This window comes from Nerophis ophidion, linkage group LG23, assembly GCF_033978795.1.
Source record: "Nerophis ophidion isolate RoL-2023_Sa linkage group LG23, RoL_Noph_v1.0, whole genome shotgun sequence".
Taxonomy (NCBI): Eukaryota; Metazoa; Chordata; class Actinopteri; order Syngnathiformes; family Syngnathidae; genus Nerophis; species Nerophis ophidion.
The window spans coordinates 30,307,765-30,333,969 of record NC_084633.1 but is presented as its reverse complement, the minus strand read 5'-3'; the positions used below and the strand labels follow the sequence as shown (position 1 = coordinate 30,333,969).

Sequence of the window (26,205 nt, the reverse complement as noted above, 5' to 3'; positions counted from 1 at the left end):
CTGGCTGTGGGCTGTTTGTTTATGTGATACGGACATTGCACTATACATTTATTGCACGGACCAGCGATGGGTTAGAGCTAATTTTTATCTGTTGCAAAGTGACAGCCTACATTTAGGAATTCAACCGCCTATAATTACCGATATAAACTAAATTACAGCTATGGACAAACACTACTTCAAATGTTCAGAAATGTTTGTACATAAACTATGCTCGAGCAAACAGCCAAATTACTCGCAAGTTGAGGTACCACTGTATATGTAAAGCCAATTAAGTTGAGATTGACAAGAAAACCACAACCTTTATCTTCTTGTTTTTTAGTCATTATGCTGTAGGAATCCACACACTCTTCCACTGGACGCCGTTCCTCCACATCTCCTCTAAGACAGAGGCGTGAGACCAGTCCCTGTTGCCGTCTTTCCCGAACAGGCGCAGGGTTTTCAGAGGGCTGGTGCAGGTGTGCTGCAGGTACTGGCAGCCCTACAGCAAATAGAAAAACATTGACATGAGACGTGTCGAAACACTGACATTATAGTGACATGTATAAGTATAGTTGGCACTTGAAGAATTGTTGAGCTCCTTCAGTTTCGCTGTCCTCAAGCCTGATGGGCGCAATCCTCACCTCATCGCTGCCCCAATACCAGATGGCTTTGATGACGCTGTGATTCGCCAAAGCCTTTGTTAGCTGGTCTCTTCTTCCTGTAATGACGTTCACCAATCCTGCAGGCAGATCTGAAGACTGGAGCACCTAGAAGCACACGGACATGAACCCTTTTGTGTGTACATCAGCACATTATTATTATTATTATTATGTTATTAATCATTTTTCAAACGGATGGGGAATGTTGAAGGGAAACATTTTAACAAAGCAAACATGGAAACCAATTGTTTTGCTTGCACTACATGTATATCAGGTTTGTACAGTTTGTTTATTGGTCATTTAGCATTTTGTAAAAGTAAAATAAATTCATTATTCATGACATACTGCATATATTAATACATACTACACCAATTTATTTTTTCACTTTGTTCAGCTAGCTTATCATATACTGTGTTCACTTTAGTGATAAAGTGAATACACTATTTTTTTTTCTTCATTTTATTTTTATCGACATCCAGCATCAGACATTTCCATCCATCAAATCATATTCACATACATCACATAGCCGTTGTCTAACCTAGATGTCAAAAGTATTTTTGTTTATATACCCATCATACCACCCACCCCCTAAAAAAATTAAAAATAAACAGAGATAACAAAAACAAGGAAGTATCTACACATACATCAATTAAATAAGCAAAAATAGATACATTGATAATAATAATAATAAACAGATATTAAATAAAATAAATATATACAGATATTTATATGTATATATACACATACTGTATACACATGTAGGGAGTAATCTTTTTTTATTTTTTTGTGTGAATACACTCTAATGTACCAAAACTTTAAAACACACAAGTTGGTGAAGTTCTAGTGTAGTTCCTAATGGGTGTCCAAAATTGGCACGGGTCCACTTTGATACATTTTGTACATTAAAGATGCTAAAACCAATCCAAAGTCACTATACAGTGCATGTCAAAAATGTTTCCCATGTCTCCGGAGAATGTTAATTCGGTTGTTTGAGTTTGTAGAGAAAAAAGCCGATAACAGACAAGACACAAATCTCTAGTCATTTCAAATGGCAACTTTCTGGCTTTAAGAAACAGTAAAATAAATCAAGAATATAAGATGTCGTAGTCAGTGACTGTTTCATTTTTAGATAAAGTACAGTGAAACAATTATGGAATCACTCAATTCTGAGGAAAAAAATATAGAATCATGAAAAACAAACAAACAAACAAAAAGCACTAAAACACACTGCCAGTTTTTTGCTGCTGCTGGCTTTTTTAACAGCTTGCATTATCTGAGGCATGGACATGACAAGTGACAAATAGAACATCAATCTTGCACTAACTTTCCCCGATTTCTGTTGTCAGATTAGCTTTGCAGGTTCGAGTCTTATTATGGGCCATTTTTTTTTTTTTTAATTCCCCCCTCAGATTTTCAGTTTGATTGAGATCCTGACTATTTGCGGGCCATGACATTGAGTTTTTGTATCTTTTTTGAAGGAAAGTTTTCACAGTTACTCCTCTATTCCTCTATTGCAAGATGCATTATCATCTTCAAAAATCATTTCATCATTCCCAAACATCTTTTAGATTGATGGAATAAGAGACGTGTCCAAAATGTCAACATAAACCTGTGCATTTATTGAAGATGTAATGACAGCCATCCCTCCAGTGCCATTATATGACATGCAGCTCATCATCAATGACTGTAGAAATGTGCATATTTTCTTCAGGCAGTCATCTTCGTAAATCTCATTGGAGCGGCACCAAAAAAAAGTTCTGCATAATCACTTTGCCAAATGCATTGAAAATGACTTTCATCCAGTCATATATAGCCCACAATTGCCTTTCCTTAGCAAGCTTGTTTTTTCTGTTTAGTTGTTAATGACGGCTTTTCTATATCTAAATCCCATTTCCTTTAGGTGGTTACGGTTCGATCGCAGACAGCGACTCCAGTTTCCGCCCATTTGTTCATTTGTTGTGCTGTGCATTTTCCGTTTCTTTGGTATACCAGTACGGTTGCCTTTTACAACTTTCCTATGTTGTTTGAGGTTGAGATTTCAGACACATCTGACTGTAAACAATCAACGTCATTTGCAACATTGCATGAATATTTACATTCTTGAAAAAGTTTCATAATCCTCTCCTTTATGTCCATTGACATCTCTCGTGTTAAAGCCATGATTCATGTCAATCCACCTGGTGCAGCAGCTCTCCAAGGTGTGAACATTCCTTTTTAACTGCAGCTAAGTGAACAGGTTTAATCTGATGCCTGTGTTAGGTTGGGAGATGAACATTTACAGGGTGATTCTACAATGTTTTCCTCAGAATTCAGTGATTCTATATTTTTTTCACGCCGCTTTATCTGTAAATGAAACTGTTACCGACTACCACAATTAATTTTCTCGATTTATTTAGTGTTTCTTAAAGACAGAAAGTTGCCATTTGATATTATTACAGTTTAGTCTCATGTCTGTTAGCTGCTTTTTTACTACAACGTTAAACAACTGAATGAACATCCTCAAAGTCTTGGGATTTTTGCCCGGGGTTCTATGCTTAGGTATTGAAACAAACAAAGCTTAGCTTTGCTTTGTGTTTCAGATGAAAAAGTGTAATTTTCAGAGATCAGATATAAATATAATAATAGTGAATGTTTTGTTTTTACAAAACGCAGAGGGCCAATAAAAACTTTAGGACAACAATCGCCCCTGGAGCTTCACTTCTGAGTTTCATCAACCTAAAAAACTATGTCATTTGTCAAAAGTGAGGTAATCAATACCTATCTCAAAGTATCAATCGAACTTGAACTGTGTGGATGTATATAACGTTGTGGCAAAGGAGCTTTTAATATTACCAAAATGGATTTATATGATTAAAACTTGACACTTTATACTAGCATGACTTTCCATTGTTTTAGCCCCAACATGTCAACTGAGTTACTTGAAAAATATTGTCGTCACTTACCTGAATAAAAGTCAATGCCGGTAGTGGACAATCCTCGCTGGGTACCAGAATGATGGCGTTGCCTGTGGCGATGGCTGCCCCAAGCATTGTTACCATGGAGTGGAGGGGTTGCTTCTCAGGTAGGACCGCCCCTACCACGCCCAGCGCTTCAGGGATGGAGAGACCTGAGCCAGACTGTGGCATGGGCTGAAAAAGACACACCATACAATATGTTAATGAGGGTTTGATTCAGGAATGGGCTATACTTATACAGCACTTATCTACGTACCTACAAAGTACTCAAAGCGCTTTGACACTATTTCCACATTCACCCATTCACACACACATTCACATACTGATGGTGGGAGCTACAATGTAAGGCCCTAACCACGACCCATAAGGAGCAAGAGTGAAGTGTCTTGCTCAAGGACACAACAGGCATGACTAGGAAATGTTAATACACATATAATATGTATAATGCTTCAAACTCTCAAATGTATTAATTCAGGGAGAGTTTACCAGAGTTCTGCCGCAAACTTTGTCACAGTAGGCTGCCCAATCACTGAGCCTGGCGATGCTGAGCTCCACCTCGGTGTCGGCTTCTTCCAATGGGAGACCAGTTTGGCTGCTGATTGACGTCGCTATTTCTCGCCTTTTTCCCTCAAGACCCTTGGCCAGAGACTGAATGGACTGAGCGCGTGCAGATGAACTCTTTTTCATCCACCTAGAGGAGAAAATTTACGACATTACTAAATCTTCAAATTTTTAAAACATGAGTGTCCAAACTTTAAAAAAAAAAAAAAAATTGTCCGGGGGCTGCAAGCCGACTGCTTGCAAAGTAACGATAAATATGAGTACATATTATTATTATTATTATATAATGGATAAATAAGTATTTTAATTGGTTATTAAGAGTATGTGAACATTCAACTCCTACCTTCTTTACTATACTGTTTTAATCAATAAGCTAAAATGAGCTAAACATGGATACGTGTGGATAGAGTGTTTTGCATTTTTCCCATCATCCCTTGTAATGGATTGTAAAGGTTGTAATTAAGATATTTTTCTTGTTGATTGGGCATATTTTTTATTCAGTCTTGCTAACATGGACTTGTTTGCACTGCAGGTCAATTCCAATTTTTTTGTCCATATGCGTTCTGTATTAAATTTGTTCATGTCTGTATGAAAAGTGCAATTTATAATTATTCGTATGTGGAAATAAATCGGATATATATGCAATGCGCCTTCAATGTGAACGCTTCAAAACTCAGGTCGCATTTATCCTACCAAAACGTCATACAAAGCGATAAGCGTCATAATTATTCGCCAAAATGCGCCAGTACGGTGACAGACTAGAGTGGAAGCCATGTTTACTTACGTAAACACTGCATTGCGTGCGACGTCATGACCTGCATCCACATTAGAATCACATTTTTTGTTATATGAAAGGCAACTAAAACGATTGGATTAAAAAAATATATATATCCAAGTGGACATCCAATCCTGCATTGTGAACGTAGCAATTAGCTTACAGCTAGAGATCGACATAACTTTGTTTTCCAACTATAAGAACAAATTATATTAATTGAAATAAAGAAAAAACACATTATAACCGAGCCTGTAGCTGACTTGGTGAAACAGTTTTAGCATTTTGCACTGCTTGTTTGCACAGTCAATAATACCAGCCAAAGACGTTCAAATAATTTCCAAAGAATGGACATTTATCCAAAAAGTTATTGAAAAGTTTATGGTGTGTTTGATGATGAAGCAGCTGGAAGGAGATACATAGATGTCAACTCTCCAAGGTAGATGCTGTACATTATTATTACAGTACATTACTTCATATAATTACTATAGTAGTTATATGAAGTACATTGCAAAGTAAATTGTATTGGATTATTTTTCATACAAAATTTCTGATTCAAAAATGTGAAGTTTTTAAATAAAAAAAAAAAATTGTAAATGTTAGAATTGTAGAGTTTTGCAATACAAGTCACAGAATGTATTAAACTTGTATCCCAGAGTTACCATACAGGCTAGTAATAGCCTGTATCTCCAATTTGAAGTGGTTTTAAAAACATTTGCTTTAATTATGAATTTGACTTTCCTCAGATTTTTAAATTGTTCTTCCTTGGCAAAATGAGGTGCTATTCACTCTGAACTTACCTTGCAGGGTTTGTGTTACTTTTTATATTTCATCTTAAGCAGATTGATGGGAACATTGGTTTATAAAAAGGCTTGTGCCAAAATAAATATGTGTTTCTGTCAACTGGATTAGGCAACATAAAAGGGTGATTGCGTTGTTTGAGTGCATAGGTCTCACCCAGGTTGAACTTTGATAGCTGCCTCCACAGCGTTACGGACATCTTTCCGGCCTCCGTCGGGACAGTAACACAACACGCTGGCGCTTCCTTGTGGATAAACTGCCACAGTGCCACCAGACTCTGACTTGCATACCTTGCCAGCAACAAACTGTAAGTGGGACTTTGCCGTACTGTACAAGAGAGTGTATGAATAAAATGACCTTAATTACCAATAGAAGATATTTCAACCACAAAAATTTATGTCAATGATGATGTAAAATTAATACCAACTTTTAACATACTGAGTTAAATAAAGAACAGGCATACCTAGTTTCATCCGGAATTACAACTTGAGGTGCATCAGTTCCAAAATTGGTGTAGTCCATAGCAAGAGGTGAAGTACGACAAACAGGAGGGGTGAAAGCTGGTTGTAGAAATTGATACAGACCCTAGAAGAAATAGATTATGTGTTCATATTGTAATGCTATGATGATTTTTTTTCCCCTTTAAATATTTGTCTGATAATGCAAATCTAGCTCCACCTTCATAATTATTTCATGCATGGGCATATGATTTTTCATAGGCACATGGAACCCTAAAAAAAATTTATTTAAAAAAATGTTTAAACTACTGATGTTAAATTATGTTTATTTTTTTATAATCACATTAATCACTTTTGAATTTGGATTAATAATGGTTAATCGCAGGCTATTACCCACTTGCATAAATGAAATTAAGTTAAAAAGGAGCCCAATATTTGGACACAAATGCAATTTTTGTCAGAATGTCACACATGGGGCTTTACGGTGGGAGAGGGGTTAGTCCGTCTGCCTCACAATACGAAGGTCCGGAGTAGTCTGGGGTTCAATCTTTCTGTGTGGAGTTTGCATGTCCTCCCCGTGAATGCGTGTGTTCCCTCCGGGTAGTCCGGCTTCCTCCCACTTCCAAAGACATGCACCTGGGGATAGGTTGATTGCCAACACTAAATTGGCCCTAGTGTGTGAATGTTGTCTGCCAATCTGTGTCAACCCTACGATGAGGTGGCGACTTGTCCATGGTGTAGCCCGCCTTCCGCCCGATTGTAGCTGAGATAAGCACCAGCGCCCCCCGCAACCCCAAAGGGAATAAGCGGTAGAAAATGGATGGATGGATGGATGTCAAACATGAACAATTTTAAACATTTTACTTATTTGCACATCATCTAGAAAGAGGTTCCGCAGCCTCCGAAGCAGAACCTCCAGGTTCTGTAACAGCTTCTTTTCTCAAGCCGTAAGACTCTTGAATGCATCATAATCAAAGTATTCCCTCAACTCCCCCCAAAATGGATTAACTCGCTGGAACAATAAAGACAATATAACATACATCCATAAACGTGGGCGCATGTGAAAAAGTGCAATATATTTATCTCTACAGTAATCTATTTATTTATCTATATATATTTATTTATTTTATGTATATATATTTATATATTATCTATATATTTTTATTTAATTATATATGCACCTTATTGCTTTTTTTTATCCTGCACTACTATGAGCTTATGTAACAAAATTTCGTTCTTCTCTGTGCTGTAAAGTTCAAATTTTAATGACAATAAAAAGGAAGTCTAAGTCTAAGTCATGTATTTGCTCAAAACTCGACAATTCTTTTTTTCAAGACGGCACCGCTGTAGTGGCTGCTGGTTGCAGGTTGGTTTTCTTGTGTGTTCTCCTTTGTGTTCTTGATGTTTCCACATGTCTTTTGCCTTTTGGTTCAGGTCCCTTCGAGGTGACACTTTTGTGACTTCAGCGACACTTTTTGGTGAGCTTTTGGATCTGCCTCAAGGGAGCCTTTAGGTGGCCATGGTCATGTTTGCAACGGAGACCAGCTAAGGGCACTCTACCACACCGCAGTCCGCGTGAAGAGACCAGAGGAGATGCGGAGGAGGAGACGAGGGAAGAACAAGCTTCACAAGCCCTGGCTGTAATAGTGTGTATGGGACACATCGGTCTCCCTGGACGGATTTCCGCTATTCCTTGCGGACCAGACATTGGTCGAAAGCTAGTGGACAGCTTTGGACAAAGTCGGCTCTCTTGGTTGCTTTATGGGTCTGTTCCGTGCACAATATGTATTGTTTATTGCTCATATTTACAACCACATAATTTCCCCATTATGGGATGAATAAAGTATATCCTATCCTAAAACTCAGTTTAATTTAAAGTCCAGTCTGGGTTTATTTTGAAGTGAAATTCACCATTTTGCACAACAGTCGGCATCATCTTTGCGCTGACCTGATCACTGATCGAAAGAACCTGCGCCGCCTTTCAGGTAACCATCTTGTAGTGCAAGTAAAGGAACATGTAAGGTCAAAATAAATGGTGTGATTGATCAGTGTTTGTTAGGGGTGTAACGGTACGTGTATTCGTATTGAACCGTTTCGGTTCGGAGGTGTACCGAATGAGTTTCCACACGGACATATTAAGAAGCTTACCGCATGTTGTGTAAACAATGCACACCAAGGCACAACACAAGGCATGCTAGCAGCGACCGGGCTACGATAGACTGACCATACCTCCTCTTTTCACCGGACATGTCCTCTTTTGCGGAGCTGTCCGGGTGTAGTTTCTTAAATGCCTCAAATGTCCAGCATTTTAAGTTTGGGTTGTGTGTATTTTCAATGTACGTTCTGGGTTAAGAAGGGGTTAAAAACAAAATAAATTGTGCACGCAGTAATATTCTTGAGGGAGGGGCAGAGACAGAGAGAGCGAGAGAGTTATGATAAACGCGCATTCGTCGCCAGGCTCTGCTTTTTATCCCTAGATTTATTAGATTTTATTTTTCATTATCTATAGCAGGGGTGTCAAAAGTGTGCCCAAAAAGGCCATTTGCGGTCTACAGCTAATGTTTTAAAATTCTAAAAATACTATTAAAATAAACAAAAACATAACAAAAGTGAAATAAAAAAGCTTAAAAGTTAAATGTAATTTAGAAAAAGTTGCTATATTGACTAATAAAACAAAGCTGTTTTTTTTCTTTCAAACTGTCATTGCTCTAAACTTAATATTGAATCAAAATCAATGTTATTACGAATTATTGACCTATCCAAGGTTCCCATTACTTCACATCAAATATTCCACTAAGAAAACATTTTTGGGTGGTAGATTTTGCAAATTTGGTAAATAAATAAACAAAAAAATTATATTTTGTGGTTTTCTTACTGTACTGAAAATGAACCGAACCGTGACCGCTAAACCGAGGTATGTACCGAACCAAAATGTTTGTGTACCGTTACACCCCTAGCCTTTGTACATGATTAATGATAATTTTGTTGATTAACCATAAGAGTTAACTTATTTAACTTTTGTCATCATTGTAACTAACTCATAATGCTTCTGAAATGTTTACTTACTAAAACAATCAAAGTTTACCATTAGAAATGTTTATCCAGGTATCATAATGAAGTGAATTTACTGACAAAATATTTTGTGTGCATTTTAGTACACATTTGAATTGCTGTGTGTCTCAGGAGTACAGTATGTGAAGAAATTTACAAACAGTGTGGGAAAAAAAATTATGAACAAACCTCCTGCCCTCCGTCGGTGCAGGTGCCGCTGTCTTTGTGACCCGAAAAAGGAAGACATGGATCAGATAGAGGTTTGGAGTTCACCCACACCGACCCAACAGACAGACTAGAGCAAGAGAGAGAGGCATAAACATTAGAAACATTTAAATACCATGTTGTTATATGAAGAAACAAACTGTGTCGAATGCAATTTATCATGTTGAATTAAAATTGTTGCCAAGTACTATTCAGAAAAAGAGGAAACTTGGTTTGACATTGGAGGTTCTATTCATCGTGAATGCCATTTAAACTGGATAAGTTGGCAGTTTTCCCATGACATATTTTGGATTTTGAGACATTTGCCATCATCTTCATTATGTGGATGTTTAATGGTAATTGGAAACCCCTGCCCATTACAAAAATCCTAAACTATTGTAACTACTGTCGCACAGAAACAAACAAACTCAATGACCTCCTTGGCGGAGGTTTATAAAAAAAATCCCAGAAAAAAACATATGTGTGCGCATGTGCATGCATACCTCTTTGCCGTCTCCAGAGCCAGAGTGAGGTCTTCAGTCCATATAGAAGCTGCTTGGCCATGTGGACTGTGATTGCCTGCATACAACACAGAACATTACACTGAAGCTTCAGTGGACATCGGCTGATCCTTGATGGTGACTTTGTACGCCCACAGCGGCGTCATTACCCAGCGTCACTGCCTCTGTGTTGCTTCTGAAGGTCATAAGAGGGAGCAGCGGGCCAGGAGAGGGCGTGACCACACATTGAGAGGAGGGGGCCACTCCACACAGAACTGTAGGCGGATATTGGGGTCCAGAGGAGGGGACGGCACAGGACGGCACCAACTGAAGAAGTGAAAAATAGGACTTCTTACATGTTAATAAATAATACATGCACAAGGACTTAAATTTGGTTCTAAGAATTATCACAGAAAGGAAATTAACTCATTGTAATGTTTAATGTACAGTAGATGTATGCTACTAGCAGGGGGTTGGTTACATTCCAAATTAATGCCTACAAACCTGAAATAATGGACATAAAAATACATAAAAATGTCTATTATATACATCTCAGTTATTACCATGAATACATTTATATGAATACAGTATAGCAGAGGTTCAAGACCAACAAGCTGATGGGCCCTCTACAGCAGTGGTTTTCAACCTTTTTTCAGTGATGTACCCCCTGTCAACATTTTTTAATTCGGGTACCCCCTAATCAGAGCAAAGCATTTTTGATTGACAAAAAGAGATAAAGAAGTAAAATACAGCACTATGTCACCAGTTTCTGATTTATTAAATTGTATAACAGTGCAAAATATTGCTCATTTGTAGTGTTTTTTCTTGAACTATTTGGAAAAAAAAGATATACAACTAACTAAAAACTTGTTGAAAAATAAACAAGTGATTCAATGATAAATGCAGATTTCTATAAGTAATCATCAACTTAAAGTGCCCTCTTTGGGGATTGTAATAGAGATCCATCTGGATTCATCAACTTCATTCTAAACATTTCTTCACAAAAAAATAAATATTTAACATCAATATTTATGAAACATGTCCACAAAAAATCTAGCTGTCAACACTAAATATTGCATTGATGTATTTTTTTTGACACTTTATGAACTTACATTCATATTTTGTTGCAGTATTATTCAATCAATATATTTATAAAGGATTTTTGAATTTTTGCTATTCTTAGAATATTTAAAAAAAACAACTCAAGTACCCCTTGGCATACCTTCAAGTACCCCCATTTGAGAACCACTGCTCTACAGGGACCAACTTCTTACCGATACATACAGTATCTTGTATAAAATGGTGGTATGGTTGTGGGGTACCTTGTTAACATGTGATTTCTGAGGTAGAGGATATTGGGCTATTCAATTACAATGAAGAGGGCTGCAGTCCAAGGGCTAAAAGGTTGAAAATCAAAATGTGGATGTTTCATCAGAAAGTGCCTACGCAAGTTATATTAATTTGAGACTTAGTTTACTTAATTGCAAAGTAAACACATTGGGTTTCACACTGCGCTGTCAATAAATTTATTATTTTGCACTCGCTACTCAATTCCAGCGTGTGCAGCTAAACAGATTGTTAATAGTACGAACAAACAGAAGCTCCAGAAGTTTTGTTGGTGTTTTATGTTCCTTCCTCAGTTCTATTTCTTTATTTTCTTTTTAATTTCGGATTGTAAGACTGGAAATATAAACCTAAAAGAAACATTACAAAAGTATACCGTCCATTGTGTATTTTGCATAAATAATGTCCATTGTGTATTTTACATTAATGAAATCAAAAAATTGGGGGAAGAGTGGATCGTGAGATCGACAGGCGGATCGGTGCGGCCTCTTCAGTAATGCGGACGTTGTATCGATCCGTTGTGGTGAAAAGGACCTGAGCTGAAGCCAAAGCTCTCAATTTACCGGTCGATCTACGTTCCCATCCCCACCTATGGTCATGAGCTTTGGGTCATGACCGAAAGGATAACATCACGGGTACAAGCGGCCGAAATGAGTTTCCTCCGCCGGGTGGCGAGGCTCTCCCTTAGAGATAGGGTGAGAAGCTCTGCCATCCGGGAGGAACTCAAAGTAAAGCCGCTGCTCCTCCACATCGAGAGGAGCCAGATGAGGTGGCTCGGGCATCTGGTCAGGATGCCACCCGAACGCCTCCCTAGGGAGGTGTTTAGGGCACGTCCAACCGGTAGGAGGCCACGGGGAAGACCCAGGACACGTTGGGAAGACTAGGTCTCCCGGCTGGCCTGGGAACGCCTCGGGATCCCCCGGGAAGAGCTAGACGAAGTGGCTGGGGAGAGGGAAGTCTGGGCTTCCCTGCTTAAGCTGCTGCCCCCGCGACCCGACCTCGGACAAGCGGAAGATGATGGATGGATGGATGGAAATAGAAAGTTTAGTTTTATTACATTCAAGTAACTACATATGTCTACGCATATAGAAATTAAACAACATCCACAATAAATCCTTGCAAACAATGTAACGGCATGTGACTCATCACAATTGAATCTAAGGTGTGGCGTCTACTGATGCACAGAGCAGCCTTCCACGTGTAGCAGATAAATACAGCCAAAAATAAGTGCATGAAAAATACAACTCACCATAACTCTAATGTAGTGGGTAGCCCTCGCCTTTCTTCCAATGCAAAAAAATCTCTCCAAAGACTTTTGTTTTTTTACTCAGTTTTGCTAGTTTGTGGGCTTATTTTTTGGCTAACGTATCTGGTGCGTTATACGTGATACATCATTGGCGAGGACAAGAGTATAGATATATAATACAACAATATATATGTGTCAGTAGTTCCAACAGATTTCTAATTCTATGAATTTTTATTTCTATTCTAAAAATTATGTATTCATATGTTGTGAAATATTTCATGTATAGATACACATATGTTAGGTATGTTATTTTTGGTGCAACTTTTCATGCATAAACAAATTAGCAAAAATGTTTCGTGACTAACCGTGGCCCCCTTGTGTTGAGCTTCCTGCACTGCAGCGTCCACTAGCAACCTGGCTTCACAGCTGGGAAGAGGCACGCACTTCAAGCCTGCAATGCGCAGCTGCAGACGGTCCACCACATTGTTTAACACACTCTCCTGTACACACAGCACCCAGTGCGTCTGTAGGAATAAAGGACGGACTGTTAGGGAAACAAGCTTAAAACAATCAATCCATAAATAAAATGTCATTTGTATAGATAGCTCAGGGGCGTTCAAACTATAGCTCGATGGCCAAGTGCAGCCCACCAGCTACTTCAATTTACCCGCGAGACCATACAAATAGTAATTTGGCAGAGAAGGGTATTTTTATATTAAATTTGAATATTTTGGATCTGATGTTAATTTATCACCATTTAGTGAACAACATAAGTAACTCATATGGAAGTGTGCTTTGATGATTGTCATGGAGCAGGAAAAAAACAAATAACACCCAGCATAAAAAGTCAACACACATGGTCACACATAACACAACCTGCTCACAAAAGTTTGTGAATATTATAAAAAAACTTCCAAGCAACATTTAAATTGTGAAATTACACCCATTTAAATCCTTTGCAAGGCATGATGGGACAATGCAAAACAGTGTCTCCAGTTATCCATGTTTGACTTTTAGCTGCTTGATATTTCTGACTGATTAAAATGCATTAAGGAGGTTGTCACGGAAGTAAACACTGTAGGAGCTTCTACTTTTACATACTCCTACTCCTACTCCTACATACTTTTTTTTTTTTCCAAGATGGCGCTGCTGTAGTGGCTGCTGTAGGCAGGAGCTCTGTGCTCTTGTGTCATCCTTTTGTGTTTCCCTCTTGTTTTCATGTCTTATTATATTTTTTTGCCTTTTGGTCCGGGACCCTTTGGGACTGTGTGACAAGGGGTGGCACTTTCGTGACCTCTGTGGTGCTTTTTTTGTGAACTTCTGGATCTGCCTCCCGGGAGCCTTTTGGCTATGGAGACCAGCTGCTGGGTGTCTGCTACACCAGAGTATGTTTGGATATACTGGAGGAGATGCGGATGAAGGGACAGGGCTGCGGAGCTAGCACTGAGCGCTGGGACGGAGAGGCTTCGCGGTGTCTTGACTGGGTGAGCAGGTGTCGGACACCTCAGTCAACTTGGACGTATCCTTGCTCATCCATTCGGACTGGACACTGGCCGAGAGTAGAGTCGGCTGTCTTGGTTGCTTTGTTGGGTCTGCTTCTGTCTCTGGCCATGCTCCCTCCTCCCCAGCAGACGATGGCGTGGAACACCGCAGAGGCCACCACAGTGGATATGTTTCTTTTACTTTTTATTCATAGCTGTATGTAGAAGTGTCTGGTTGTATCTGCAGCTTTAATGTCTTTAATGTCCTCTGTGTTCTTTGATGTTTCCCTCTTACACACATGAAAGAGGGATGTGTACCATGGTTATGAGTTGTTCTTTTTTTTTTTTTGTTTTTTTCCCTTGGCCTCAGTCTGCACCTCCTCTCCAGGGCCCAGGCAAAGACCGATTTTTTTTATTTCATTTTAATCTTCTATTTTTTTCTCCCCCCCCCTTTGTTTACCTTTATCTCATCTTTTTTGTAAGGGGCGCTGGAAGCCGGCAGACCCGTCAGCGATCCTGTTCTGTCTCCCTGTAATGTTTGTCTAAACTTGAATGGGATTGTGCTGAAAATTTTAATTTTCCTGAAGGAACTCTCCTGACGGAATAAATAAAGTACTATCTAATCTATCTAATCTAATCTAATATTCAATCAAAACAATTATTAATTATATATCCATTATATTATCATTATTTTCATGACTACATTGTAGATTGTCACTGAAGGCATCAAAACTATGAATGAACACACGAGGAGTTATGTGCTAAACAAAAAAAGGTGAAACAACTGAAAACATGTTTTATATAATAGTTTTTTTAAAATAGCCACCCTTTGCTCTGATTACTGCTTTGCAAACTCTTGGCATTCTCTCGATGAGCATGAAGAGGTAATCACCTGAAATGGTTTTCATTTCACAAGTGTCAGAGTTTTGATGCCTTCAGTGACAATCTACAAGTTAAATAGTCTTGAAAATAAAGAAAACACATTGAAATGACAAAAGTGTGTCCAAACTTTTGGCCTTTACTGTATATTTACATACAGTATACATATACATACATACCGTATTTCCTTAAATTGCAGCCGGGGCGCTAATTAATTTAAAACCTCTTCTCACTCCTGCACTTACCAAAGGCATGCGGTAAAAGTAAGCATGCGCTACTTATTTTAAAACCTCTTCTCACTCCGGCACTTACCAAAGGTATGCAGTAAAAATTTGAATGTGATGTAAGTTTGGACCTTAAATCCTACTGAATAGCTCTTAATCTTCTTCCCTTTATGCGATTTCAAATTACCGGTATTAAAATCAGCCTCCTCCATTTTGAAAATGATGACAGGGGAAGTGTCACTCGTGACGTCACGAGTTTGACCAGGCGGTAATACTTAGCATGCGCTAATTATTTTGGGAAACGACTTTGACCCGGCAGTAATTCAAGGCAGGCGCATACTATATGCCCTGCGGCAATTCAAGGAAATACGGTATACAAATATATTTACATACATACATACACACACATATTTTTTTAGCCCAATGCCTCCCAGTCAACAAGTTTGGACACCCCTGGTACCAAACACATGCCTCAAAGAGCTTCACAAACTCAGCCCCTGCAATATAAACCCACATCCGGGCGAGGAAAACAAACAAATCTGTCACCTCTTTTTTCTTTTTGAAGGCAGTCTCTATCACATCATCCACAGCACTGTTGATATCAGCAGACTCAAAGATAATGATGGGGCATGTGGCTCCGATTGTAGGGGTTACAGAGACTGGGACACCCATCCCAGCTGTGGCTTTACACAGCTTCATGCCGTCCTGGAGCAAAATAAAAAAAAACACACCTTAGTATAGATTATGTAGGTACCCCCAATGCTGGTTGAATATATATGTCTATATGTGCACCTGCTTGTTGCCACTGTAGGTGACATAGCTGATGTTGGGGTTCATGGCCACATTAGCAGCCAGTGAGATGTCACTGCCAGTCAAAACACTGAGGGCCCCTGCAGGGATGCCTGCAGCCATGAAAAGTTGAGACAGCAGAAGCATTGGAGCGGCAGTGCACTGACCAGGGACAATAATGACAGCGTTACCTAAGGAAAATACATAAATTTTAGTGTCGCACAACCTCTTAACAGAAAAAAATAAATCATGATAAACTTGTACGTCGTCAACCCAAAACAACTTTCTTACCCATGGCTAGCGCAGGCAAAACTTTGAGCATCAGGGGATAGAGAGTGCAGTCATCAGAGGTAACCACTGCAACCAAACCTGCAAAACAGCAAAAGCATATACAAGGAAAAAAAATGAACAAATCTGTAACATGAAGAAATGACTCATTGGTGGGGAAAATGAGAATCGCAACACGTAGAGCCCTAACTGTATAAGTACAATACCTTTAATTGCCACAAACAATATGGATTAAATAAGTTAAAAAACAGGGGGTTTTACCTGATAAAGCAACATTCTCTCTAAAAGCTTGAGGATCAGCTGAAAGTTCCTCGCTGTTACATTCCATGACCGTCAGTGAAAGGTGGAAAAAAACACCCATAACAAAACCCTAAAAAATCCTATTGTTGGTCATCTCAACCCTTTAATAAGTGGAGTGAAGTGTATCATATTTATATAGAGCTTTTTCTCTAGAGACTCAAAGCGCTTTACATAAGAGTCCTGCACAAGGGACACAACGGCAGTGACTAAGATGGCGGAAACTGGAATCGAACACGGACCCCTCAAGTGGCGGGCACGGCCACTTTACCATAAGATCCACGTCGCCTCATATAAGCTTCTCACTGTTACTAAAAGCATTCCAAATGTAGCTTTGCACACTGATAAACACTTACAGGCATAAAGTAATGTACTCACAAAATGTGCAGTAACAGTTACACTACATCACGTCTTTTTAAGGCATCTTCGTGTTGGAAAATGTTAAGTGAATTGAGCACTTTTTCCCCCTGCAGTTAGTGTCATCAAATCACTTTCTATTAAAGTGACCATTGAAAAATAACTAATTAATACTTTGCTCATTTAAATGGACCTTCTAATGCTGACAACAGCGGCACTTTTTTTATTTTTTTATTCAGGACCGAAAAATATTTTCTACAGGTAAAATTATCCTCAAAATAGACACAGTAGCTATTTTAGGCTTGTTTTCTAACAAGTTTTAGCACACTTTTGGACCGCCCACTTTTAGCTCCAAAATGTAGGCAGGCTTGTATCAACCTGTTGACATCCTCTACAGAAGACTGGAGGCAATTTCATATTTACTAGTATGTTTTGGTAGCATCTTCATCTTTGTGCAGAATTTGAAGGAATGATATAATATGGCTGCCAGATGCATTGGGTTGTAGCAATACAACTGAAGAAGGAGTCCGACTGCTTACGTTTCCAAGAGATGGGAAGATGAGGAAAGTATAGGCCTCTCCAGTCAATATGAGAGAGGAGTGCAATGTGCAGCGATCCTTTTAATGATTCTGATTTCGAAGAAAGCTTTTTGGTGGCCGTTTGGGTGGAACATTTTTTAAAAGGTTCAAATGTGATCCCGAAAATCAGGAACACCCTGGGGTGAGGAAAAACTGAGTTAGAACCTGTGGAAAAACAGAGAAAAAAGCGCATACTTGGTTCTCAAAAACGAGAAAAGAAGAAGGTAAGCTGCAGGTATTTTTTTTTCATCCTCTTCTCCTGATGTTTTCCTCAAGATGCTTGAATAAATCCTGAAAGAGCATGAGGAAACCGTCTACGGTGTTTATCGAAGAGGAGCTGGAAGACCAGGGAAGTCTGTAAATGGCAATTATTTTATATTTCTCCTTTGGTTGTAACGTAAAACACATCAGTTTAGAAAGTAATTAGGGACCAGGGCAACAAAAAAAATTAAGTGATGAATATAATAGTTGTACGATACTTTATTCCCACTGTCAATCTGGCCAAATGGGCTCCAAATACTGTAGATGATACCACACCAAGAAGGGGGCGGCATATCTAATCTGGACAAACAAAGGAGGCGTTCCAACTTCCAAGTACAGTTACCGGTATTTATCTACTAATTACTGAAAAACTAATTGATATTAAGGTAAATGACTGCCAGATTAATTTTTAGCAGAAAAAAAATACATTTATAGAACTTGTCTGGTTGGTAGAGCAGTAAAAATTAAAAAACATGATTTGACCATGTACCAAGCTACGTCAGCTATATTAGGTTGAGTAGTGTATAATGAAGGTGTAAAAAAACTCACGGCACAGCAGGCAGATCTGGCCCATTACATCATTCTATGCTGCCTGCAAAAGCTTGGACAATTGTCAATAAAATAATTCATCCTTTTTACTAAATGTATTTGTTTTTTCCATTTTGACAAAAAAAATATTTATTGCAGGAATTGTATACCTTTATTATTACTATATTATCTGATTATGCAACAAATATTTATTTATGAAGCCTTTATTTATTCATGAAACAGACGTTTTTTGTCAAAAGTGTTTAATAAAATGCAAGCATGTTTATTAACACATGTTTCATGTTGTAATTGTAAGCATGTTCAAAATAAATTCAAACCACAACTTATAGATCCCTTTCTTTCATGAAGAAAAGAATATAAAGTGGTGTACAACCTGATTCGGATGACTTGCATTGATTGGAATCAGACAAGATTCACAGTAGTGCTGATAACTTCCACATTTTCGATTTTGTTGTGGAGGAAAAAAAATGTCCTCCTTTCTGTCCAACACCACATGAAAGTGGTTGGTTTTAGGCATCTTATTTGTCCAGCTTTCATATTAATTTTTTTACTTTACAAGAAATACATTGACGGAAAACTCCGTAGCTTGCTAGCTTGTGTGCGCTCTGGCTTCCTGAGACTCTCCTTTTGTTAGCCCATGCAGGGTATAACAGCAGCGCTTTCATTGTGAAGACAGGAACTATGCGGTCGGTCTGTAATGTTTTGACAGCAGGTACGCAGTGAGAGTCTGTTAAAATAAAAAGTGCTTATCGCCTTCTTATCAGCCTTTTTTTTTTCCTCAATACTGAGTTCACTGCAACCAACGTCATCCAACAATATCCTCGGGTGCCATGAATGTCAATCAAGTGACAAAAGTCACGTCATGGAGAAAATTGATAATAGCAAATTTTAAGGACAATTTTTTTAAATGCTTGGCTGGCGATCGACTGACACACCCACGGCGATCGACTGGTAGCTCGCAATCGACATAATGGGCATCCCTGCCCTATTATAATTTGTTGGTAAAACTCTGTACAGAAAAAAGTCTGATCAAACGCGTTGGCAATTGTGTGGTATCATTAGGCGAACACATTTATATTTATACATATTCACCGTTACATGGGGCCCCTCATAAGGCAACCAAGAAAACGAGTGACACCCTTGCTTCTATCAAAACCTCTACAGAACTTATCACAAATTAAAATAGTGGGCTTGTTTGTGGCGACATGGCCTAGTTTGCCTACCCAGTGGCTTCCAGTGTGCAATGAGCCTGTCTCTGAGCTGAGCCCAGCTGCTGTAGTACTGCAACATTCGAACCAGGGCGGAGGAGCTGAAGGAGGCTTGACACAGGTCACACAGCTCAGTGACGCTCTGGCCATGTTGCCCGAGGGTACTCGCCAACCTGTTATTAGCAGACAAGTGTCATGCTGAAGAGGTTGGGAAGGGTCGGAAACGTGTAAGATCGTGATGTTTCGTTTACCTGAGCAGGACTTTGGACCTCTGGTAGCAGGAGAGGCCACTCCAAACATCAAAGCCCTGAAGGGCAGAGGATATACACTGGGAAATATCAGCCTCTACAGCGCACATCGTGTGACACACGAGATCACCTAGACAGCAGGCGCAGGGGGAAAAACATATTCAGTGTTTTTCATACTTTCATGTACAGACTCTTTCCAAAAAATGTGAATATCATGAAAAAGTGTTTTTATTTCCATAAGTCCATTGAAAACATTAAACTTCTATAGATTATAGATTCAGTGCCCACAATTTAAACAATTTCAAGTATTTAGTTGTTTATTTGTACATAATTTGGGTCTTCAGCTCACAAAATCCACAAAAATAGGATTTCAAAAAAATAGAACACTGTGAAGAAATCAGCCCAAATTTTACAGGGCATAAATGATGAACCTTCATCTCTAAATCTCCAACTCTCCTACTGCATCTCCAATTTCATTGTTCTTTGAACCTGTTTACTGCACAATAATGACAATAAAACTCTATTCTTTTATTCTAAACTCAAAGTTTGTCATAAAATGCTTCACTTTGGTTCAATTAACTCAGTTAGGATCAATATGGGGAAGACTGCAGACTTGACAACTGGCCAGAAGACCATCATTGATACCCTCCATAGGATGTAAGCCACAAAGGTTCATAGCAAAGAAGGCTGGCTGTTCACAGACTGTTGACTGTTGTGTCCAAGCATATCAATGGAAAGCCGAGTAAAAGGGCAAAATGTGGCAGGAGAAGATGCACCAGCAAAAGAGCTGACTGTGGGCTTTGGCGGATCATCAAACAGACAAAATTAATGAATATGGCAGAAGTAAATTTCTTCACAGTAATTTACGTGGGTTTTATGAGCTGGAGGCTTAAATTATGTACAAATGAACAACTAAATACTTGAAATTGTTTAAGTTGTGGGCCCTGTATCAATAATCTATGGCAGTTTAAGGCTTTGAATCGAATTATGGAAATAAATACACTTATCTATGATATTCTATTTTTTTGAAAGGATCTGTAATATCCCATGGCTGTCTGAGTGGTTTGTAGTTATAAGTCTCGACAGTAGATGGCATTGTAACCCCCACATGGAAGGTGCTCTTTGATTTATCATTATTATATAATCACTGTTGTGAAAGCTAGAAACAGCTGTTGCATAAAGTCTGATTTATCACAATTGTCAGTATAGCTGTCTGAATTTTTTTTGTTTCAGTGCAGACTGTGCAGCTATCATGGCTCCAAAACTGATCTCACCCCTGGAGTCCATCAGTGAGCGAGTCTGTCTGTCTTCTGGACGGACAAACTTGCCATCGATAAACAGACCCAGAGCGCGGGAATGATGATTCAGCCAGGCCTAAAGGAGCAGAGGGATGGCACACATTAATATCTTCACAATTTGAATGTAACGCAAAAAGGCAAAAAGCGCTTTGGGAGACAGTGGACATGATTGGTTGGAAAACGATGGCTTCTGCTGGACATTGGCTCATCTAGGCTGGTGTGGTAGATGAGGACGAGAGTAAACTATTAACAGACTGAGGAGCAAAGTTCAAAATTGAACAATCTCAGATGAAACATTTATATCTGTGTCTATTTGCAAGTGAAACGTGTCCCTCCATCTTGTCTCCACCTTAAAGCAGTTGTGTACAAAGTGTGGCCCAAGGCTTTTATCGTCAGATTTTTTTTTGCTAATTTGCTTTATCAGCTACAACACAAAGCAAATATGTTAATATTTTATTGACAATTTGGCACTTTGCTGCTCTCCGAGGGCCACTTGTTACAGTAAAACTTTATATATGACTTCTATACTCCATCTGCATTTGATGATTACGTTTTTTACGTACAAATTGATGGATAATGTACTTTCTTTTCAAATCATAAGTGAGGGGAACAATTTAATTCTAACAAAGATGTTTGGAATATACAGTACAGGCCAAAAGTTTGAACACACCTGCTCATTCAATGCATTTTCTTTATTTATAATCATTGTAGATTGTCACTGAAGGCATCAAAACTATGAATGCACACATGTGGAGTTATGTACTTAACAAAAAAAGGTGAAATAACTGAAAACATGTTTTAGGTGGCAGAGGGGTTAGTGCGTCTGCCTCACAATACAAAGGTCCTGCAGTCCTGGGTTCAAATCCAGGCTCGGGATCTTTCTGTGTGGAGTTTGCATGTTCTCCCCGTGAATGCGTGGGTTCCCTCCGGGTACTCCGGCTTCCTCCCACTTCCAAAGACATGCACCTGGGGATAGGTTGATTGGCAACACTAAATTGGCCCTAGTGTGTGAATGTGAGTGTGAATGTTGTCTGTCTATTTGTGTTGGCCCTGCGATGAGGTGGCGACTTGTCCAGGGTGTACCCCGCCTTCCGCCCGATTGTAGCTGAGATAGGCGCCAGCGCCCCCCGCCACCCCGAGAGGGTATAAGCGGTAGAAAATGGATGGATGTTTTACCGGTATATCAATTGAGAGAATGCCAAAAGTGGCTATTTTGAAGAAACTAGAATATAAAACATGTCAATGAACTGTTTTAACCATGCACCACAATATAAAGTAATATAAGGTAGTTGAGATTATCACAGCCAGGCAGGTGCCTGATTCAGTTAACAGGCAACCCTGCATCTTTTTTCTGCATTTTTTTCCTGAAAACAAATAAATATATTTTTCTGCAAATTTTTGCCATTTCCAGCTGTTGTGCCGTAACCACTTCTTCCCAGATATTTAATCCGATCACTTTCAAACTTTACCTAGACGGATTAAACATATGGAGGATGCTAAATTCCGAAGCGTTTAGGTTTTCGTTAAAGAACGTGGGCATAGCCTGGTGACCGAGATAATCTTTTTCCATGGAGCGTTGAAAAGCCACAACTTTATCGTAGAGCAGGGATTCTTAAGTTCCTCGCATCTTTATCGTAGAGCAGGGATTCTTAAATTCAAACGCAACAAGTTATCCTCTAAAAAAATATATAGATTTTACGATAAAAAAAATGATTGTCAACTTAGTCACCAGAATCTGACCATAAAATTTAGAGCGTTTTTTAGAGCAAAATCTACTGACTTTAGCCTTGCGGACATGTCATCAATGATTGTGCAGCTTGAGTGTTCAATTTGATAGCTCCCTTTGGTGGGCCACACCAAATGACACGGCGGGTCAAATTTGGCCCATGGGCCCCACTTTGGGCACCCCTGTTCTGTGGAAACACTACACTATATTGACCTGCTCAGTGGCCTTGTGGTTAGAGTGTCCGCCCTGAAATTGGTAGGTCGTGAGTTCAAACCCTGGCTAAGTAATAACAAAGACTATAAAAATGTGATCCATTACCACCCTGCTTGGCACTCAGCATCAAGGGTTGGAATTGGGGGTTAAATCACCGAAAGCGGCCACCGCTGCTGCTCACTGCTCCCCTCACCTCCCAGGGGGTGGAACAAGGGGATGGGTCAAATGCAGAGGATACATTTCACCACACTTAGGCCATATCTACACTAAGTCGTTTAACCCCTTAAACGAATAAATATTTAGCCTAAGCGACGTTTCAGTCACACAACGTGGACTTTTATACCTTAAATCAGTGGTTCTCAAATAGGGGTACGCGTACCCCTCTGGGGATACTTGAAGGTATGCCAAGGGGTACGTGAGATTTTTAAAAAACATTTTAAAAATAGCAACAATTCATAAATCCTTTATAAATGTATACAACAAAATATGAATGTAAGTTCATAAAGTGTTAAACGAAATGCAACAATGCAATGTTCAGTGTTGATGTTGTAAGCATTTCACCAATCTCGCGCACTTTGCAAATTATACGTCACTTTCATTGTGCGCGAGCAATTTGCATATCGCAGGACGAGAATTTGTTTGAAAATGGCGCGACCGTGCAAATGGATGGTTTGAGGACGAGTGAAGAAGAATTTGCGGAATTCTGCACAGAAAGCCACATCGAACAGAAGAAGAACAGCAAAACAGTCTCCCAACACTGCGTAGAGGGCATCAAGGGTTAGGGTTAGGGTTAGTAGCCAGAACTTCCAACACAATCAATATATAGCTGGAAGCAATTTCCAAAATTGCCAAAAAGATTGTGCATTATACAAATTGTGCATTATACAAATTGCGCCCATTGATTTGCAAAATGTGCACAACACATTATTCAAATATATAGCTGGAAGCAATTTGCAAAAAGATTGCGCATTATACAATTTTGCAAAATGCGGTTGCGCATTTTGCAAATTGCTCCCATTGGTATTGTGCTTACATTTACAGCTAGATTTTTTTGTGGACATGTTCCATTTATATTGATGTTAAAGATTTCTTTTTTTGTGAAGAAATGTTTAGAATGAAGTTGATGAATCCAGATGGATCTCTATTACAATCCCCAAAGAGGGCACTTTAAGTTGATGATTACTTCTATGTGTAGAAATCTTTTTTTATAATTGAATCACTAGTTTCTTTTTCAACAAGTTTGTAGTTATTTTGATATCTTTTTTTCCCAAATAGTTCAAGCAAGACCACCACAATATGAGCAATATTTTGCACTGTTACACATATTAATAGATCAGAAACTGCTGTATTTGACCTTTTCTCTTTTTTTTCAGCGAAAAATGCATTGCTCTAATTAGGGGGTACTTGGATTAAAAAAATGTTCATCACTGAAAAAAGGTTGAGAACCACTGCCTTAAATAATGCGCAAACTCAGGTGAAATATTACACTTTTTCGTACAAAAACAATATTACTTTATAAGAGGAATGACATTTCCTGAGGTTACTGGACAGTCCAGTCACATGTTTGCCTTGTGAGTGACAGCCAGCAGGAAGTTAATGAACTTCCCATGAGTTCAAAGATGTTTAACGCGTGCTTGCTTTCAAATATATCAAACAAAAATACGTCTTAATGTTTCGTGTATCGTTTTGCATGATCTTAATCAATGTTGAGGACGTACCTGTGCAGAGCCAGTGCTGGAACTTGCCGCTGGTCCGTATTCCATGCTTTGAAAAATATCGTGTACAGTCTTTGTGGTGGCACCGGCCATAATAGTTGCAACCTGTAAAGCAGTAGATTTCTACTTTAACATGAATTTGTATTTTTTTTAATCAAGAGTTGTTAAAGGTCAAAAAAACATTTGCTATAAAGCTTCTGACGCGGCGCACTGAGAGTACAGAAGGAAAAAAACTAACACGAGTGTGTCTGTCAATTCCACCGGCTAGAAACTTGGATTCAAAATTTGCTTCCGGCTTTGGCTGGCGTTTGTTTTAAATTCGTTCTTTAAATTTACCAATTTTTAAGGTTTTAATTAGATACATTTTTTCATTCATATCCTAATCCTGTATCTTATAACCCAGGGGTTCTCAACCTTTTTTCAGTGATGTACCCCCTGTGAACATTTTTTTTAATACAAGTACCCCCTAATCAGAGCAAAGCATTTTTGGTTGAAAAAAAAGAGATAAATAAGTAAAATACAGCACTATGTCATCAGTTTCTGATTTATTAAATTGTATAACAGTGCAAAATATTGCTCATTTGTAGTGGTCTTTCTTGAACTATTTGGAAAAAAAGATATCAAAATAACTAAAAACTTGTTGAAAAATAAACAAGTGATTCAATTATAAAAAAAGATTTCTACACATAGAAGTACCGTAATTCCTTGAATTGCCGCAGGGCATATAGTATGCGCCTGCCTTGGATTACTGCCGGGTCAAACTTGCTTCGCAAAATAATTAGCGCATGCTTAGTATTACCGCCTGGTCAAACTCGTGACGTCACGAGTGACACTTCCCCTGTCATCATTTTCAAAATGGAGGAGGCTGATTTCAATACCGTTAATCTGAAATTGCATAAAGGGAAGAATATTAAGAGCTATTCAGTAAGATTTAAGGTCCAAGCTTACATCACACTCAAATTTTTACTGCATACCTTTGGCAAGTGCCGGAGTGAGAAGAGGTTTTAAAATAATTTGCGCATGCTTACTTTTACCGTATGCCTTTGGTAAGCGCAGGAGTGAGAAGAGGTTTTAAATTAATTAGCGCCCCGGTGGTAATTCAAGGAAATACGGTAATCATCAACTTAATGTGCCCTCTTTGGGGATTGTAATAGAGATCCATCTGGATTGATGCACTTAATTTTAAACATTTCTTTACAAAAAAATAAATCTTAACATCAATATTTATGGAACATATGTACACAAAAAATGTAGCTGTCAACACTAAATATTTCATTGTTGTATTTATTTTCACAGTTTCTGAACTTACATTCATATTTTGTTGAAGTATTATTCAATAAATATAGGAATTGAATTGTTGCAATTTTTAGAATATTTTAAAAAAATGTCACTTACCCCTTGGCATATCTTCAAGTATCCCCAGGGGTACGCGCACCCCCATTTGAGAACCACTGTTATAACCAACCATATTTTTCGGTGTTTTTAACCCTAACCCCATGGTAAGCAGCAAACATTGGTATTTGGAGCTGGGTATAATATTTCTGAGCTATTAGCTAGGACAATTA

General features: G+C 38.7%; 1 protein-coding gene across 1 annotated transcript; it reads right to left on the bottom strand.

Moving 5' to 3' along the window:
- Positions 1–279: 279 nt before the first annotated feature.
- Positions 280–24,890, bottom strand: LOC133541045 (aldehyde dehydrogenase family 16 member A1-like). The gene is made up of 17 exons (XM_061884092.1): positions 24,644–24,890; positions 20,963–21,062; positions 19,692–19,818; positions 19,456–19,613; positions 16,194–16,271; positions 15,906–16,093; positions 15,660–15,818; positions 12,895–13,053; positions 10,110–10,266; positions 9,943–10,018; positions 9,425–9,530; positions 6,190–6,311; positions 5,883–6,053; positions 4,079–4,283; positions 3,581–3,766; positions 621–746; positions 280–478 (listed from the first exon to the last, which is right to left on the bottom strand). The coding sequence occupies exons 1-17, from the start codon at positions 24,731–24,733 to the stop codon at positions 323–325; spliced, it is 2,364 nt and encodes a 787-aa protein (XP_061740076.1). The 5' UTR covers positions 24,734–24,890; the 3' UTR covers positions 280–322.
- Between the last annotated feature and the right edge of the window lie 1,315 nt (positions 24,891–26,205).